The following is a 17,039-nucleotide window of genomic DNA, read 5'->3' as shown; positions in this document are numbered from 1 at the left end:
GTTTCCATCATAAAAAGAACCTGCTGTGTCGTCTTCTGTAACCAAAGGGGAAGAGAAAGCCGTTCAAGTCCAGTCCCAATCTTAAGATTCCATTCTAATCAGAATTAAAGAATCGTAATGCTGTCGCCTCTACAATTATGAGAATTACCACTCCGTGGCGTATCTAAATCCTTCTTAATACAGTAGTAAATGTGATGTCGTTTTCCTTGATGGGTTTTCTGAAAAGTTTTGAGGTTATGTACTACAACCCCAAACACTTTCACCCTCTACTCATATCATTGCACGAGGATGGATCTCTTTTTTCCTTTTTACTAGCTTTGCGAATCTTATCATCATTAAAGTTCGATTCTTGACTCTCACTCAATAACATTTTTACGATGGAGTGAGAGCCAGAGAGAGAGAGGGGGAATCCAGGCAAAGAAAAAGGTGGCCATTTCGTTTTGTAGGAATTTCACTAAAAAGTCGATTTGGAAGGCTACAAAGTGAGCAGAACAGACAACCATATGAAGAAACCAGACTAGACATTACTTGTAAAAGAACACACCAATTCATATTTTATAAATGAAAACCTCTGGTCTGTAATGAATGGACTGTACACAAATTAATTTGACATTAAGGACAATCTCTGCTACCTATACACGCACATGCACAATACTTACAATTTTCCTCTAAACAAACAAAACCCAAATCAAATATGTGGACACTCATCTGCTTCAGAAAACCACAAGCATCCAGATGTCCTTATTGCTTCCAAAAAAAAGGAAAGAGTTTGATCTTCTGCTATAATGTTAGCTTTGTGACAGTCAACAGCTTTTACATGTAAGAAGTTGTCAGGTTGAAGGTACGTATCTCCGCTGTAAAATTTGCGTACGCAGACTACACTCTTTCACCTGATTCCCAAAAATTAAATACATAACTACAAACATACATGAATAAATATATACAAGAAAAATAAATATCCCGGATTATAGGAGGATGGAAAGTGAATGTTGAAATGTATTTTGAGAGGTATTAAGGAGGAAAATGAGAGTAGTAAACCAGAAGCATTTACCTGTAGTACGGCAATTGCAGACAACAGACATTTTACCCGCTCAAGCAAAGCACATTCCTTTGCACTCACATTCGCAAGCTCAGAAACAAGAGAGTTTACTTTTCCAACCTATCAAATGATATATGCTTAGAAGCACAAAAGTACAAACCGAGTGGCAAGATCCATGAAAATTAAAAAACGAACTGTGAACATAATATTAACTTTCACGTGGATAGTCTGAAATTGACCAAAGTAGTTAATCATTGTCAATATGTACATTCATGTTTCCTCATGTCTAACGTTAGAAATATATTTGTTGCACATTCAACAGAGCAATCATGATGGGGCTTTGGTTCATGCAAATGCAAAGCAACTGATGAGAAAGGGAAAGTACAAAGATTCATTAGAAGTACTCAACATGGGAGAGATCTGAGCTGGTTGATCTCGTTAATTAGTCTTCAATATTAGCTACAAATTTTTAGCAGTTTTTCACCTTTTTAAGGAATAGCGAAACGATCTAAATGATTTGAGATGAACTTGAAGATTAAAACACTTATCGATGATGATAAACACTTCCATCAAAACAAAACAACAATAATTATACAACTAAAGATTGGTTGATCTACTCAATAGATGAAAACTGAGTTTGAAGTGCTCTGCTTTGATGTGATGGTCTTCTTTATTGGCAAAATGGTTCCCAATTCTAACATTGCAACTAAAGTTGATACATATCTTTTAAGTATTATTAAGGCTGGTTTGGGTGATGACTTGAGGCATTAGGTCGAGACTATAAGAAAATACAAAGATTTTAACGACTTTCCGTATCTTTGGTATGTGATCAACGGTTCTACATCTGACTGAGCATGGTCCTTCTTTTTCCGTCAGTTCTCTGGGATTACAATTCCTAAAACTAAACACCAGATGGAGAGCCAAAAAAGTAATAGCCTAAGATTACAGATGAGCTTGGTTTCCAGTCAGCAATCAGACCTAGTCACTTCGTGTACTTTTGAAGCACATTTTTCTCTTGAGAATTGGGAGGGAAAGAATACTTGGATGGTTAAAATTGTAGTCATGCCAACCACTGACACAGCAATAAACAAGCAAACAAATTTGGTCCTGAAAAGGTACAAGTGTATACCTCGAGAAACATGACCTTGTATCACTGACACAGCAATAAACAAGCAAACAAATTTGGTCCTATAAACCCAATTTGTTAATGATATTTCTAGGACGACCATACAATGCAACCAAAAGTATTTATCTATATATAATGTATATTTAAGCTTTCAGCACATTCCCTTGAGTTCAGTTACACAATATCCCAAGGTTAGTCCAGTCTCGGACACAAATATTTTTGTGCTTTTATTAATTCTCATCACTTGGTCATTCGGGAAATTATATAATTACCAAATCTATCCACTCTCTTATTTCCATTTTTCAAACCCATTTTCTTTCTCGTGTAATGAGTTTGGTTTCTCAGGATTTCGGCTACCCATACATAACAGGCACAGTAAATTAGCCACAAACACTGTATACTTTTTTCTTTTTAAGTTTCACTTTCAGTGCTAATGGAGTTGTGGGATACTTTTGACTGGGAGCAGTTATTGGGGTCCGGGTGGTGCATCCTGGCAGATTAGCATCAAAAGGGCAATTCACATCAGATGCAAGTTGAAGACCACTAGATTTATATTCAGAAGGTTACGGTGTGAAACTTATATATAACCCTTGTACAATGTTAACAACACACAAGAATTATGAACTGAGAAGTTCTTGTTATGTAAAAATTTCCTGCGACCTATCAATTGTGCAAGCTAGGAGTAATTTAGGAAGAACTTATGTTAGTAAAGAAGAAGAGTAGACTGATTGGCTGTTAAATGAAGCAAGATTTTGTAGGTACTTAAGCACCTTGGAGAACCACACCCCAAAAGCCAACTACTGGGATTGGAGAGCCAAGCTACTTAAGTACCACATTGGCCATCCAATTCTAACCCAATGTGGGATAAACGCATCTCATACTACCTTGATTCCCAACAAATTTCAGGATAAAAATCTCAACAAGCAAAAGCTCTTTCAAAAATCTCTCCTCAGTCAACTTAATCCCAATCAAGAAATCCTTTCTGAAAGGTTTACCACCCTCATCCAATAGAAGCGAAATGTTCCAAAATGCTCTAATTTTATAAGGAGTTCAGGAAGGAGAATACTGGGGGAAATGCAAGTATCCGTTGGTTTAACGCGGTTAAATCTATTGCTATGAACTAACACGTTTTGAAAACATATAGACATGCCAAGGAAAACTTGGAATTGGGTTGTTTTTAGCTTCTTATTGCAGTTCATTGGCAATTACTTCTTATTTATACACTTCTAGAGAATCTTCTATCGTCTGCTTTGAGCAAAAATTTAGGTAGGCTTCTCTCTTCCTCTTTGCTTCTAGTTTAACCTTTTCTTGTTCAACTCATATCACATTCATATGGATAAATTATCAAGTATCCAACCATCGTAATCTTGCGAGCATTCTAGAATACCTTGAACCAAAATTGCACAATGGACCATTGGAATAAATTTAACAAATGCCTAGCAACATTTTACAACTTCAAAATCTACTGAGAATGGAAACAATAAAAGAAATGATGATCATCACCTTTGATAATAGAAAACAAATGGATGATGCCATTGTCTGCAGCACATCAACGGCAGAGGAAATGGCGTCCTTAATACCTTGGACATCCGCCTGTAGCAGAAAGGAAACAGAATGTCAAGTAATCAAATCAATGAAACAGCGAACCACATAGTCAAATATTTCTTGCTCTCAAAGACAACAGAGCAGGCAGAATCATGTACTTTACCTTTGCCGATCCAACAACTGGCAGGCGAAGGGTGCTAGCCCTCAAAGCTTCGGTAACACCTGATAAACTGTTGGAAAAGTCTTGATCCAGTTCATCCCATTCTTCCAAATGCAACATCTATTGTCACCAAACAGTGGCAAATCAGAAAAGAGCAAGACGGAAACTAGAAAAAACAATAACATTAACTCGTAATCCTAAGAATATTAGCTGCTAGTGATGGAAATTGAAGCTAGCAAAGAACCAGTAAAATACGGCTCTAGTCCTAATGAATAATAAAAACAGCACTGCAGCATAATGATAAGATCTCCAAAACCATTTCCTAAACCAAGTTCAACTAAACATAGGTGGGGAAGAATTCCCTTGCACCAGTATTGGCAAAAACAGTTGTAAAATTGCTAAAATAGCATAAAAAGAACTTCAGAATCAACTTTCATTTCAAAGAACGATAATACTGCTAGAAACAAGAGAGCTAAAAAAACATTTAAAAATTACAAAATACATCATAAGATAGCTAACTGAAATCAAGAAGGGAAACACAGAGCATTAGTCTTACTTGCCAGCTGAGGATGGTGGTTAACGTTAGTTTTTGCTTGAGTAACTGTAACTCTGATCTTTTTGTTCTAACAGATTCACGCAGCTTTGAAGTACTCAGCCAAGCGTTATAGAGGCTTCTCTGATGCAATTAAGACTCTATGGTAAGTAGCATCCCCGAATTTCAACCATGGGTATAAGAAAAGAAAATTTTAAAAACAATAAAACCCAACAATTCTTGAACGGTCAACCCACCACAACAGGAGGTAAATAAAATTGTGTGTTTTAAAAAGGATACATCAAAAAACAAAAGGAGAGAGAAAAAGAAGATAATGGGTGGGGGGGTTAGAACAAAATAGAAATTTATGGCATGATTGAGGCAGAGGGAGAATAGTCGAAGCGTACCTCTGCATTCAAACTGAGGCCGGATTGTGCAGCATCTGCTCGGGCATTGGCAAAACGCCATTGCAGTAGCCGATTATGTAAAAGCCTCAATGAGTGTGCATCTACAATTCGGTTCTCCGCAATCTTCCCCCTTCGGGCATCAGCAACAAAACTTGTCATTGATAATGGAATGCTGTTCAAACTATTAAGAGGTGTACTCCCCACAGAATTCCTCAACCGAGGTCCTGTGGACGATGCTAACAGCCTACTTGGTGACATAGGCCTAAGTGAACCGCGAATGGGAGACAATTGACCTCTACTGTTGGCAATTTCCCGTGGAGTTGATGTAGGACTATCCATTGCAAACTTCTTTGTCACGGTAAGCTTTGAAGGAGCTAAACTTCTTGCCCCAACGTTTTTTGACAAAGGCGAGCCGTTTTCCGGCTGGCGCCGCAACCTGTTGTTTGTCTCCTGCCAAAATCTTGCTGGCACTACAATTCCTCGAGGTCCACGCTGCCCCTGTCCTTCGTTAGGACTGTAATCTTGAGTTCCGCAATTGCTACCTGAAGAGACGCTATCCGAATCAGACGAAAGTACATTAGAATGATCAGATAAATTTTCTGAATTTGCGTCCACAACAAGTTCATCCGCTTTCTCCATTCCCGCAGTTACAGAATCCGAGCTCAAAACCCCATCAAAAGAAGCCCTACCCTGAGCCTTTGAATCCTGCAACTGCCTAATGACATTCACAGATCCACCACTAACTCTCCTCCTCTCGGCCATGTCCTCACAATCCAAACTCCTGGTCATCAAATTTTCCTGCCGCAACCTCGCTGGCCATCTATGCTGATCTACAATTAGCTTTGAGTTCTCTGCTTTGTCCGCAACACCGCCTCCTCTCGCTGGCGTCGTCGACTTCCTGCGTTCAGGCGTACCCTTCCTGGCACCTGGTGAAGGAGCTGGTTTCGCCTTACTAACTTGCAAAGAGAAAGACTCACCCTGGAATGAAACAGATAAGCTTCTCGTAGAAGTAAGCAATAACTTCTGAGAGGCAGGCATCTCCCCCAGTCCACCATTATCAAACCCAGTCCTGAAATCAAGAGAGTAAGGCCTAGGAGTCCCAACTCTCCTGCGGTCCACCGATGTAGAACGCTTATTGAGAGACGAAGCAGCCTGCGTCGGCGTAGCAGCTAAACTGGAAGTTCTAGAGAGTGAAGGAGAAGAAGAACGTTTCGTAAGCAAGGGCGAGGAAGATGAGTTGGATGGAGGCATAAATCGAGAAGTAACCTCCCGCGATTTGGGCTTGCGTGGATGGATTGCATTGTCGGACTCAGATGGAAATAAAGGAAGCCTGTTCGAATTGTGTCGCGTAGGATGAAGATGAGGAGGAGGCCCTTTCTGAGGGGCAGTCTTGGAGTTTATCGTCGTTGATACAGCAGCTACCATTGCTGAAATCCAGAAATGAATTCACCTCCCATTCCAAAAACCCTAACAATATTTCAAAGATTCCGCCATAAACAAGAGCGATGATATATGTTCCAAGAAGAGAGAGTAAAAAGAAAGTGCAAGAAGAACAATAATAAGTGGAAAAAGAGAGAGAAAGATGGTGAGTGAGAGTGGGTTTCGGAGAATTAATGGCGGTAATTAGAGAGAGAATTATAAGGAATGGAGTGAGTCACCGTAACAGTAACGGTCCGCCGGCGACGGAGAATGGGGGAGTTGGTGTAGGCGAGATTTAGGACCATAACCGTTTCTTTTAGCAGCAGCTTCAAAACAAAAATAAAAATATATTAAAGAAATTATATTTAGTTTGTGTCAATTCGTTAAAAGAGGAATCCTCTACTCGCGGCGTTCGTTCGGAATAAGTCTACTCGCGTTAGAAAACAGCAACGTATTGGGGAGGGGAATTTAAAAATAGTTTAATTGGGGAGTGAAGTCACGCGAGGCGCGTATTGAGTCAGTTTATTGAAGCTTAAAAGAGACGTTACATTTATACAAATATTCTGACAATATGTTGAATAAAATTAAAATCCTACGCACGAATATCCCGTGTTTGTTTATCAAGTAACTTCCTATTCCTAAATTCTAATTCATACACTATTTTCTAAATCCATCCTTTCCTTGCATTTCATGAATCTAATTACCCTTTTTTTTTTTAACTAAATACTTTACATACTATTCTAATTAACTCTATTATTTAGGATCAAATGCTCAATTACAGCCGTTTAAGAAAATATTTGCGAAATTGTCGCCATGTGTACCAAAACTATTATAATTAGAATAACCTCATCTGCCTTCTTTCATCTAGAATTCTCAAACTTGATTAAATGCTTTCAAATGGGTAAATCCAATACATTTCGAGTACAATCACGTGATAAAATGTTTGTTTTAAAACATTTATAATGATACATGAGTTATATGGAAATAGAAGCAAAGTGCAAATCAATTTGATAAAATTGAAAGGTTATAGTTTATATAAGGATTTTTCTATAAATAAAAAAGAAGAAGAAGAAGTATAGGTTAAATTGATGTGTGTTATGAAAACGTGTTGGACATTTTCACAACATCATTGTCTGGTTGGTCATATGCTATAATTAGGTTTGGGTTTTGTTGAGATGTTCCTAAATGTAACGCTATATAATACCCTTCATTTAACTACCTTTTTTCTTGTGGTGTCTGGTCAAATCATCAATTACAAATTTTCATTTCATTTTCTTTCTATAAAAAATAATATTTTTTTTTGTAAGAAATGAATTTTGTTTGAGTGATTTTGTTCTACACAATATACACTAAATTGTTAATTTTTATGTTTTTGATAAAACTCGTGAAAAATTGAAATAAAAAAAATAAAAAAGACTCTTTTGAAAGAAGTATAAAATCAAAATTAATTTAATGTTTAAGAAATTATAAAAAAGAAAAAAAAGTTATCTTTAACTATTTTATAATCATCCCTAAATATGTCCTAATAATGAAAAAAATATCATTTTTTAAAATATAGCAAAATATTCCATATATTTATAAAATATAACCATGTTTAAATATTTTTCTTTTACAATTTTATCATTTATAATAAATTTTCTAAAAGATTATTTATCATTTGTTTAATTATGATAAAATTTGTATTATGCTATTATTAATACATATAAAAATCTAAAGTTGTCTCAAAGATGTTTGATGTAGATAGACTTTGATTTGATCAAATAATTAAAATCAACCTTATATTTTGATTCAAAGTTCAATTGAATATATATAATTAGACATTTGACAAGACTAAAAGGATTCTCTAATTAAACCGAGTAAATACTGTAAACGTTTTTGTTTTCCCAATTTTTTTTAAAAAATATAGCTCTAAAATAATCAAAATATAATAAGATTTTGTTACTATATTATATATAAAAAAAGATTTAAAAAATTTTAGATATTACGTCATGTACATATAATATCTTATAATTCTTCAAGTTTAAGCAAATTAAATATAAAAGAAATCAATTGGTTTTTTAGAATAAAAAAAACAATTAGGGATAAAGAAAAAAATTGAAAATAATGATGGATGAATAATCATGATGGAGAGAAAGCATTATTAAAATTTAAAAGCAATTTTAAAAAAAAGAAAAATTAAAAAGCACAAAATCTTTGAAAGGGCTTTTGTGAATTATAATGATAATAATAAGAACAAAAGAATGGTAAGTGTAAGATTGAGTTTGCTTGAGAAGTGAGACTTTTTATTTATTGGTTTTTCCCTTTTACTTTTACTCAAATATTACTTTTACAAATGATTAATTAAGGCACACGATTGGGGAAAGCAAAAGGGAATGCCCCATTGAAGAAATGAAGGTTAATTAATTAGTAATCTATATATGGTTAAAGTTAACTTAGAAAATTAGTCATATTAATAATACTGCTAAACCAAACATTCCATCTTTTTCATAAAACCAATCAAAACCTTATTCCATATAAATCTCTTAAGTTAATATGAGATTTTTGCTATTAATTTAATCAGAGTGACAACAATTAAAATATTAATTAAAGAGAGATATTGGAGTAATTAAATGATTAGTTGCAACATGTGATAAAAATTGATGAGGGTATACCTTGCTTTGGGAATGGCTTGTTCTTGCAACATCATGATCAAGGTTTTGCTTAATTGAGAAAGAACTGTGTGTTTGGTGGTTAATGTGATTATTAATGAGAAAAACCATTACTAACTAACTTAATATTAAAAATTAAAATTGGAAGAGGGAGGAAGAAGGGAGTGTTGTTTCAATAATATATCATGAAAGCTAAAGGTGTGAATATAATGCTTAAAGCTAGGGGAAACTTATAACTTACAATTACTATAACATTTATGAATCTCAATCATTTTTTTAAAAGCATTTTTCTCTCTAAACCTATCGTAAATATGAAATGAGGGGACAATGAAGAATCACTCATGCCAAAATTATCGATTTTAAAAAAATATATATAACATAAAATTATAACGAGGATTTAGACTTTGTTGAGGTTTTGACTTATAAAATAATAATATGGAATGATCGATAAGTTCGAAAAGAAAGGTTTACATTTTTTTGTATATACCAAGTAGTTATCTACCTTGTATTTAGATGAGATATGAACCATGGTTCATTCATGTATCATTCTTCCTCGAGGATAATAGAAATTATTTCAAAATGACAACATTGGTGAAAATAATTACAAATATAGCAAAAGTTTAGAATTTATTAAATTATATCTACTGATAAACTTCCATTTATAAATAACACTCTTGTTAGACCCAAAAAATTTTAAAGTACAAATTTATGTATTCCGATGTTAGTTTGGCGGAAAGAGTTTGAAGATCCCATCACTACAAAATATCATTATTATACTATCAATTCTTTACTATTTAGCCCTTAGGAATTTAGAACTCTTTAGATTTTACAACTGTTTACTTTAACTCCTTATCTCCAACACTTCTTAGCGTCTATCAATATCTATCATTAATAAATTATATGGTTTATTTTGCTATACTTACAAGTAATCCAAATAAAATTGAAAATGCCCGGTATAATAGTGAAGAATTGTTATAAAAAACAAAAAATTAAAATTATTTACAAAATATAGCAAAATAATTTGGAGAGTTCAAGTCCCTCCTCTCCCAAGACCCGCTGCCGAAGAGGGACCATTTTGAAAAGGTATGAGCTTTCCTTCTTGAACACTCAACTTCTAAAGCCCAAAAAAAGGACAAGTTTCTTCCTTTTCTTTTTCTTTGTAAAATGATGCATTCAGAGTATAAATTCCTTTTCCACATGTTCTGAGTGAATCTGAGATTCTATAAGATTTATAATAAGCTTACAATGATCTTATAATCAAATGTTTATGACAGTTTAAATATCCTAATAAAGTACATTGTGACAAAGACTATATTATAGTCCAAATTTGACCAATGCATCATCAATGGTTTGAGTTGGGTCTCTTACTTCACTTTATTTAATTTCCATTTATTTCACAATCATAATTTCTGACAAGACTATAATATGTACTAAAATTTTAAATTTTACCAAAAAAGAAAGGAAGAAAATTATGACAGTAGATTTTCATTAAAATCACCATCCAACTTCAGTACACTGATTATTTTTTCAACAGTATTACCAGCGAAGAATAAAGGGCATTCAACACATAAGTGTATGATTCATTTAATATGCAAAAAAGGGTTCATCTTTCTACAGATGGTACTATGAACAGAATTAAGTACCCAAACTAAGTTAAAGAAAAGGAATAATGATGTGTTTAATATGAAGAAGAAAGTTGGTTACTTTCTTGATTACTTGATTAAATGATATAAATCTCTAAAAAGTAATCTAAAAATCATATGAAAGTGCATAAGCAGATTCTTACTGTTTATTTGTAATTGTGATTTAAATAGAAGCATAAAAGTGGAGGGCCAAAAACAGCTCAGTTTGGTAATGGTGTTTTAGACCAAAGTAGGAAAAGGCATCTCTTTTTGTGATGCTTTGTCCCAAATTGCCTGCCTCTTCCTCCTCTCTGCTTTCTTTCCCTTTGCTTTCTTCTTTAGGCTTCTTTTTTAGGGCATGGGTCCTATTTCTTTCAATAACCACCCCAACACATCTTGGAGAGCATGATTTCACGTTTGATTTGCTAGATTTCTGTTTGACTAAAAAATTTATGTTGACGAGTGAAGATAAGTTGTTAGCTTAGAGGTTGGTTGTTAATTGATTGGTCATAGGTTCGAAACCTACTTTTAGAGTACCGATTCATGCCAAATTCTTTGATTCGAAACAGAAGAGTTGGTTTGAGAATCCACAATCTATCTCTATTTACAAATTGCCAATTAAAAAATTTCAAATGTTGCATACTAACAAGTGCATATTTGATGATACTAAGTAATGACGAGAGAACACATTTTTGCTATTCTACTAATAAGTGCATCTTGTGAGCTTGAACTTTGTAGAAAACCATACAAGTGAAAATCAATATTAGTTGGAGAAAAAATGACATTGTAAGGGTTTGAAGACATGACCTATTGTTATGATATCAAGTTAAATCATTGAATGATCCGAACACTCAAGTTAACAGTAAGAGATAAATTTAATATTATATCAATATTATAACCTACCTTTACAAAAAAGAATGTGTCGTTCACTTGACTCTAGTTAATTTCTGTTAGACTTTAATATAAACTCCAACTTAATTATAGCCAAACATGTTTGATAATTAGGCTCCAAAGTCCTAGCATAAACCCAATAATTTAAAATGTTTTTACGTTCCTTCCCGATTCTCAAACAAGAGACGTACACCAAACATCCATAGGAACGGAACGTCAATGAATTGATTTACAGCAGAGAGGTCTAGTTACCATAATTAACATGTTTCATTAGTTAAAACTTCAAACATAACTACTTAATAAATGAAATGAAACCACCTAGGAGTTTGAAGAAATGACTGTTCGAAAACCACTTCTCATCCTAATCATTAACCGCAAATTTTGATTTAGAAAGCGTTTTCTGAACCTGCAAAAAGAAGGGAAAAAAACAAAAAACAGAAAATGACACTCCAGCCTTGGGATAAAAAATGACTAAAATTGTGTTTTGGTATTAGAGGTCCCCATGCTTTATTGGCAATGAATATGATATCTCCTTCCCACTATGAAAAAGCAGAAAGGGCAAAATAATTAAAAGGCTATAATTGGGCTTTCCTCATTTCTGAGCTTAGCCTTCATAATGTTCTATTGAAGAATGCAGGAAAAAGACTGAAGTGGAAGGAAAGCACACTTGTTTAGATGTTGATTGATGGGATTTTAATCCCCCAAAGTTGGTGGTTACAATTTTTAGCTTAAGGAAGAAGAAAATATTCCCCTTTGATCTTCTATCTATTTCAATGGAGTTGGTGCTCTTGGTTGATTACCACACCCCTTCATACCTTTTGCTTTCTATAGATATTTCAACAGAAGGGATTGAGACAGAAACACAGTATAATGCACACTATCTTGTTTCTGTAAATAACAGAAGATATATCATTTAAAGGATACTTAAATAGAAATGATAACACACAAGACAACTAAATACACGAAATAAAAGAGACAGGATAACGTAGTTGGTTTGGTTTCCATGAAAAACAAACTTGGATTATTTAAGACAACTAGTAGAGAAGGTAAACGTTTGTGCTATCTAAGCGTAACCGCCTGGCTGACTGGGAGGTGGAGGATTTGGCATATGGGGGAGGAGAGGAGCGCCGTGCTCTATCGGCCCGGGTTTGACTGATGTTTTTGAACTTGGAACTGGATCGATGGGATGGTAGTCATCAAGATTTAGATCATCTGGGTGAACCTTCTTTCTCCCGTGGTTACAATGTTCATCCGTCTGGAACTGAGAACCAAAAAAGGGAATTCAATTCCATTCATCATAGACAGTTGTCATCAATCCCATTAATCAAGAAACAATTAATTTGGAAGAAACTATGCTCTATTCTCTCAGAATGTATTATGACACGAGTGAAAATGATTTGTAGGATTTAAAAGCCATTGAAAAGCAAGTACCTTCAGTTTCCTGTTTAATAGTATGTCAGACAAGCATTTGTTTGCATTAACATGGTGGTGGTTCAAAGCTATATCTGCGAATGCAGTCAAGAAAAACACAGCAAAATCAACATGCAAAGTCACAGTAGAATAACATACAAATTCACAACTCAGATATGAAAAACAACTCGATCTCTGCCTATATACTTGATGCTGTAACTTCGGATTTCAATACACAGGGATGAAATTATTTAACGTGGACTTGAACATGGCTGAGACAGGGTTGCTTAAATATGTGATCGAACCTGCAGACATTCTTTAGTATGAACATATCAAAATTGTTAAAGACATGAAAAAAGCAACAGAACAGAAGCATTAAAAGGAAAACAGAATTGTTCTGAATTAGCCTCAGTAATCCTAATTTAACATAAAAAACCGAAGAAACAAAGGAAGTCTAGTATGGGGCAAAAAGAAAAAAAAACCAGTACAGTAATAAGTATTGAAATGCAACAAACAAGAAAACATTTACATAAATGCAGTAAGATTGAAGTCAAAGCGATAAGCAAATAAAGAATTGAAAAATGTGTTAAAAAAACATTAACTTCCAAATTACCGGAGCTGGAGGAGGCATTTATATAGCTGGGAAAGAAATGCAGCAATAAAGTTGTTTGGAGGACGAAAAAGAAAACCCAAAACCCAGAAAGCTTCATAATGAAATAATGAGAAAAATGCAGATCAAACCCAGAAAGAAAAAGAAAAAAAAATCCAACAGCTCCAAAATGTGAATGTACCCAGAAAAAAAACAAACGAAAAGCACAGACCCTCTTCTTCCACTTCCAAGGTGTGTTAGCTTCAAAAGTGGTCGTCCATGGGGGGTTTAAAACAACAGTGGAAATATGGAATAGCATTAAATTGGATCAGAAGATGAACCATAAAAGAAATCAGGGGATCGTCAATGCTTGTTTATCATATCATCAACATTGGGTACAGGCTGTGGAGGAGTAAATGTTTGCTTTGAGTTTGCAGAAACTTGTGTCCATTTTACAAATTTAAAATGGCAGAGAATTGGAATGCGAGCCGTCAGGAAAGAACAAACAAAATCATATTTAAATGACGGATCTTCGTAAAAGAAAATGATGAACACGAAGGGGGTGTAGCTCATATGGTAGAGCGCTCGCTTCGCATGCGAGAGGCACGGGGTTCGATTCCCCGCACCTCCACAATTTTTATTCTCTCTATATTTTCTGAGGTTTATGTTATCAAATTACTGTTTTATTATTATTTGCATAAATTACGCTTCTTTTTTCTTTTAGTATTATTATTTCTCAAAAGAAAACCAAATTAGATTATTATTCACACTCTCTCACCAATAATAGTTAATTTGGTATATCAAAAATATTTAATATCATTTTTGAACCACATATATGTGTTTAATAACGTATGATTTATTCAAAGTTAATTGTTTTATAGTAGAGATTCTCTTATGTTTCTTTTTTCTCTTCAAAATCTTTGAAAAAACGTGAACTTGCAACTTTCCCATCTTCTTGACTTCTCCTAGATCATTTGAGTCTTAAAAGGTTTCTTGTTTTATTAGATTAAAGTTGCAAAACAATGACTTAAATATTTTCTTTGTAGAAAGGTTTCTTCCAACAAAAATGGCTCACCCATACATAAGATTTATAAAACAACTATTAAATACATAGAGCAAATCACCTGTGGACTCTTCAACCAAGCTCTATGGTATAAGTAGACAAGATGTACAAACAGTCATTTCCTATTGAACATCATTCCATTACTTCTTTTAAGTACAATATAGATAATACGATATCTAGTGATGGGAATTAACATAGCTGGTTTGATAATAAACAAATTCAGTTTATTTATAACAAGTAGGAGAGAGGAAGGTATCTGCTCTCTACACAAAACCACCGGGCTGTGGTTGATCAGGAGGGGAAGGACTTGGCATATGAGGTATAAGAGGAGAGCCATGCTCTATTGGTCCATGTTTGATGGATCTCTTTGAGCTTGGAACTGGATCAATGGGGTGGTAGTCGTAAAGATTCACGTCACCCACACGAACATTCTTCCTCGTCGGGTTACTTTGCTCGCGATCCTGCAGCTGAGGATCAAAAACCGAATTCAATCCCATTAGCAATAAAGTTGTGATTTAGGAAAAGAAGCCATGTTCATCTCTAAAATAATATATAGATTGCAAGTACATACTTTCATCTTCCTGTTTGATGGTGTGGCAAACAAATACTCATTTGATTCTACATGGAGGTGGTTTGGAGCCATTTCTACAATTGTAGTCAAGGAAGGCATATCAGTGAAACATATTGTGAAAATGTATACAACCTGCACTCACTAATTAAACCGATCATTCAAACATGTAAATCGATCGGACTTTTAGTTATATACTTTATCCCATGATTTTAAAAGTTCAATACCTGAGGACGAAAAAGCTAAAAAAAATTCTGAACTGTTGAGAAAAATTTTAAAATGTTAGTGGTCAATGGCGAATCAAATGAACGACAAGGCTAATTCTGCTTAAATATATAATTGAACCTGCCGAATATTCTTAGTTCTAGAAGATGATTATTGAAACATGACTTGCACAGGCAAGTGAAATGGCGACAAGAATGTATACTGTTTCAGATCAAAAACATGAAAAAGAAAAAAAAAAGTAAAAGCAGAAAATGTTGCATCTTTTAAGTCTCTTTCTAACCAACACAAGTATCATACCAAAGGAAAAGTCAAAGAGAAGAGGATGAACACCAAAAGATATATAGATTCATCTCATGAAGGTGATACAAACAGAAGGCTATTGAGAGGATCTATCTTCATGTTTGATGATAGTGAATTAATTGAAGAGCACATTGAAACAAATTGCTGCATAGTCCACAACAAAAGTAGAGTTCATAGCAGCAATGGAGGTAGTCAAACCAACTCTTTAACTGATAGGACTGAACAAAGAGTGAGGCCTCAAGCAAGGTAAAGTAGAAAACTTTGTCCGTTATATGAAAGAACCAAGCATAAAAATCTCAAATTCAAACATAGATGAGTTCAATTTCTGCTTGGACCTTCCCCGAGTAAAAAGATCACGATGATGGGGTTTTGAACCTCCGATTTCGAAAGAGATTACATTATAATTACCAATGGGGTTTGAACCTCTGATCTCGAGAGAGCTTACATGTTAATTAAGCTTGAATTAAACTCACTACCCAATTTCTGCTTTGAACCTCAACATACTCCCTTAAACATGATCAATATGCTCAAAGCAGCACTTATCTACATAAGTTAAGCTTAAACCAATTGGATAATACAAAATTTAGATTCATAGAGGATGTATAGCAGCTAATCACATGGCTTAAACACTTCAAGTATCTTCTGTCACTCCGCAATCTACTTAAATATTCTGCTAGATGTTTTTAGATTTGTCCCATCTGTTTATTAGATCACTTCAAATGTTTTTAACAATACAGGAGATTTTTAGTTTTCTCAGAAATACAATGATGAACAAAAAAAGAAACAATAATGAAAAAATCCATGAAGATGAAGGAAAAAAAATACTACTTTTCCCTCAGTAGCTGTTCTAGTGTCTACGTCAATCAGTGAGATCCTCATTCAGAACCCAAAAAGAAAAAAGTAATAATGTCAATAATAATTTGAACCAACATCTTAGACAGATTGAAGTAAACATGACAACATGATGGGGGAAAAAAACAGAGCAGAGGACAGGGGATTGTAGTAAAAGACAAGGCCAACAAATAAGGAAGGGGGACGAGATTAAAGATGAAACAGAACAGAAAGAACCAACATTACCGGAAGTTGAAGAGGCATTGTTAATGCTGAAAAAGAAAAGCAGCAATAAAGATATGTGAAGCAGAAAAGGTGACTTCATAACGTTCCAAATTCCCACAAATAGAGTACTAAGAAGATGACTCCAAATGAGAATAATACCCCAAAATGAAACCCTTTTTTTTCCAAACAATCTTTTTGGGAGGAAGTTCTTCAAAACGGCTTGTCGATGAGGATGTTTGACAATTAATTTCTGTCGGGAAATGAAGTAAATTAAGGAGGAGAATTGATTGCTTTTGCAATAAATAACAATGTTTATGTGTGGCATGGAGGGTCCGTTTGATACAGAATGATGAGTTAAATGACATTGCGGTGTGAAACAAACAAATCTAAATGATGTTGGAATGCGAGCCAGTGGCCACGTTTTGTTCTTACTTATTAA

The 17,039-nt window shown here is 34.4% G+C and overlaps 3 protein-coding genes and 1 non-coding gene across 16 annotated transcripts; 1 reads left to right on the top strand and 3 right to left on the bottom strand.

The window, feature by feature from the left end:
* Positions 1-504: 504 nt before the first annotated feature.
* LOC101208707 (protein SNOWY COTYLEDON 3) lies at positions 505-6,639 on the bottom strand. 2 transcript variants are annotated; one of them, XM_011655846.2, is made up of 7 exons: positions 6,468-6,639; positions 4,810-6,276; positions 4,427-4,546; positions 3,874-3,990; positions 3,669-3,758; positions 1,052-1,159; positions 505-890 (listed from the first exon to the last, which is right to left on the bottom strand). In XM_011655846.2, exons 2-7 carry the CDS (start codon positions 6,232-6,234, stop codon positions 831-833), a joined length of 1,920 nt encoding a protein of 639 aa, XP_011654148.1. In that variant the 5' UTR covers positions 6,235-6,276; positions 6,468-6,639; the 3' UTR covers positions 505-830. The 2 variants fall into 2 exon arrangements, with proteins under 2 accessions (XP_011654148.1, XP_004141400.1); XM_004141352.3 differs by lacking the exon at positions 6,468-6,639 and having other exon boundaries at positions 4,810-6,461.
* A 5,401-nt stretch (positions 6,640-12,040) lies between these two features.
* On the bottom strand, positions 12,041-13,929 carry LOC105435309. 12 transcript variants are annotated; one of them, XR_004215840.1, is made up of 4 exons: positions 13,621-13,929; positions 12,988-13,104; positions 12,821-12,894; positions 12,041-12,650 (listed from the first exon to the last, which is right to left on the bottom strand). XR_004215840.1 is itself a non-coding variant. In XM_011655845.2 (3 exons), exons 1-3 carry the CDS (start codon positions 13,507-13,509, stop codon positions 12,453-12,455), a joined length of 369 nt encoding a protein of 122 aa, XP_011654147.1. In that variant the 5' UTR covers positions 13,510-13,584; the 3' UTR covers positions 12,041-12,452. The 12 variants fall into 12 exon arrangements, 1 of the variants encoding a protein (XP_011654147.1); XR_004215837.1 differs by having other exon boundaries at positions 13,007-13,104; positions 13,591-13,928; XR_004215838.1 differs by having other exon boundaries at positions 13,007-13,104; positions 13,621-13,928.
* A 17-nt stretch (positions 13,930-13,946) lies between these two features.
* Positions 13,947-14,019, top strand: TRNAA-CGC. Its single transcript has one exon. It is a non-coding gene; the product is annotated as a tRNA-Ala (tRNA).
* Positions 14,020-14,443: 424 nt separating this feature from the next.
* Positions 14,444-16,919, bottom strand: LOC105435308. Its single transcript, XM_011655844.2, has 3 exons — positions 16,622-16,919; positions 15,023-15,096; positions 14,444-14,918 (listed from the first exon to the last, which is right to left on the bottom strand). Exons 1-3 carry the CDS (start codon positions 16,698-16,700, stop codon positions 14,715-14,717), a joined length of 357 nt encoding a protein of 118 aa, XP_011654146.1. The 5' UTR covers positions 16,701-16,919; the 3' UTR covers positions 14,444-14,714.
* Positions 16,920-17,039: the final 120 nt, after the last annotated feature.

Source organism: Cucumis sativus, chromosome 4, assembly GCF_000004075.3.
Source record: "Cucumis sativus cultivar 9930 chromosome 4, Cucumber_9930_V3, whole genome shotgun sequence".
In the NCBI taxonomy this organism is placed as follows: Eukaryota; Viridiplantae; Streptophyta; class Magnoliopsida; order Cucurbitales; family Cucurbitaceae; genus Cucumis; species Cucumis sativus.
Note: the sequence above shows the minus strand (reverse complement) of the source record. Positions and strands in the feature narration are given on the sequence as shown.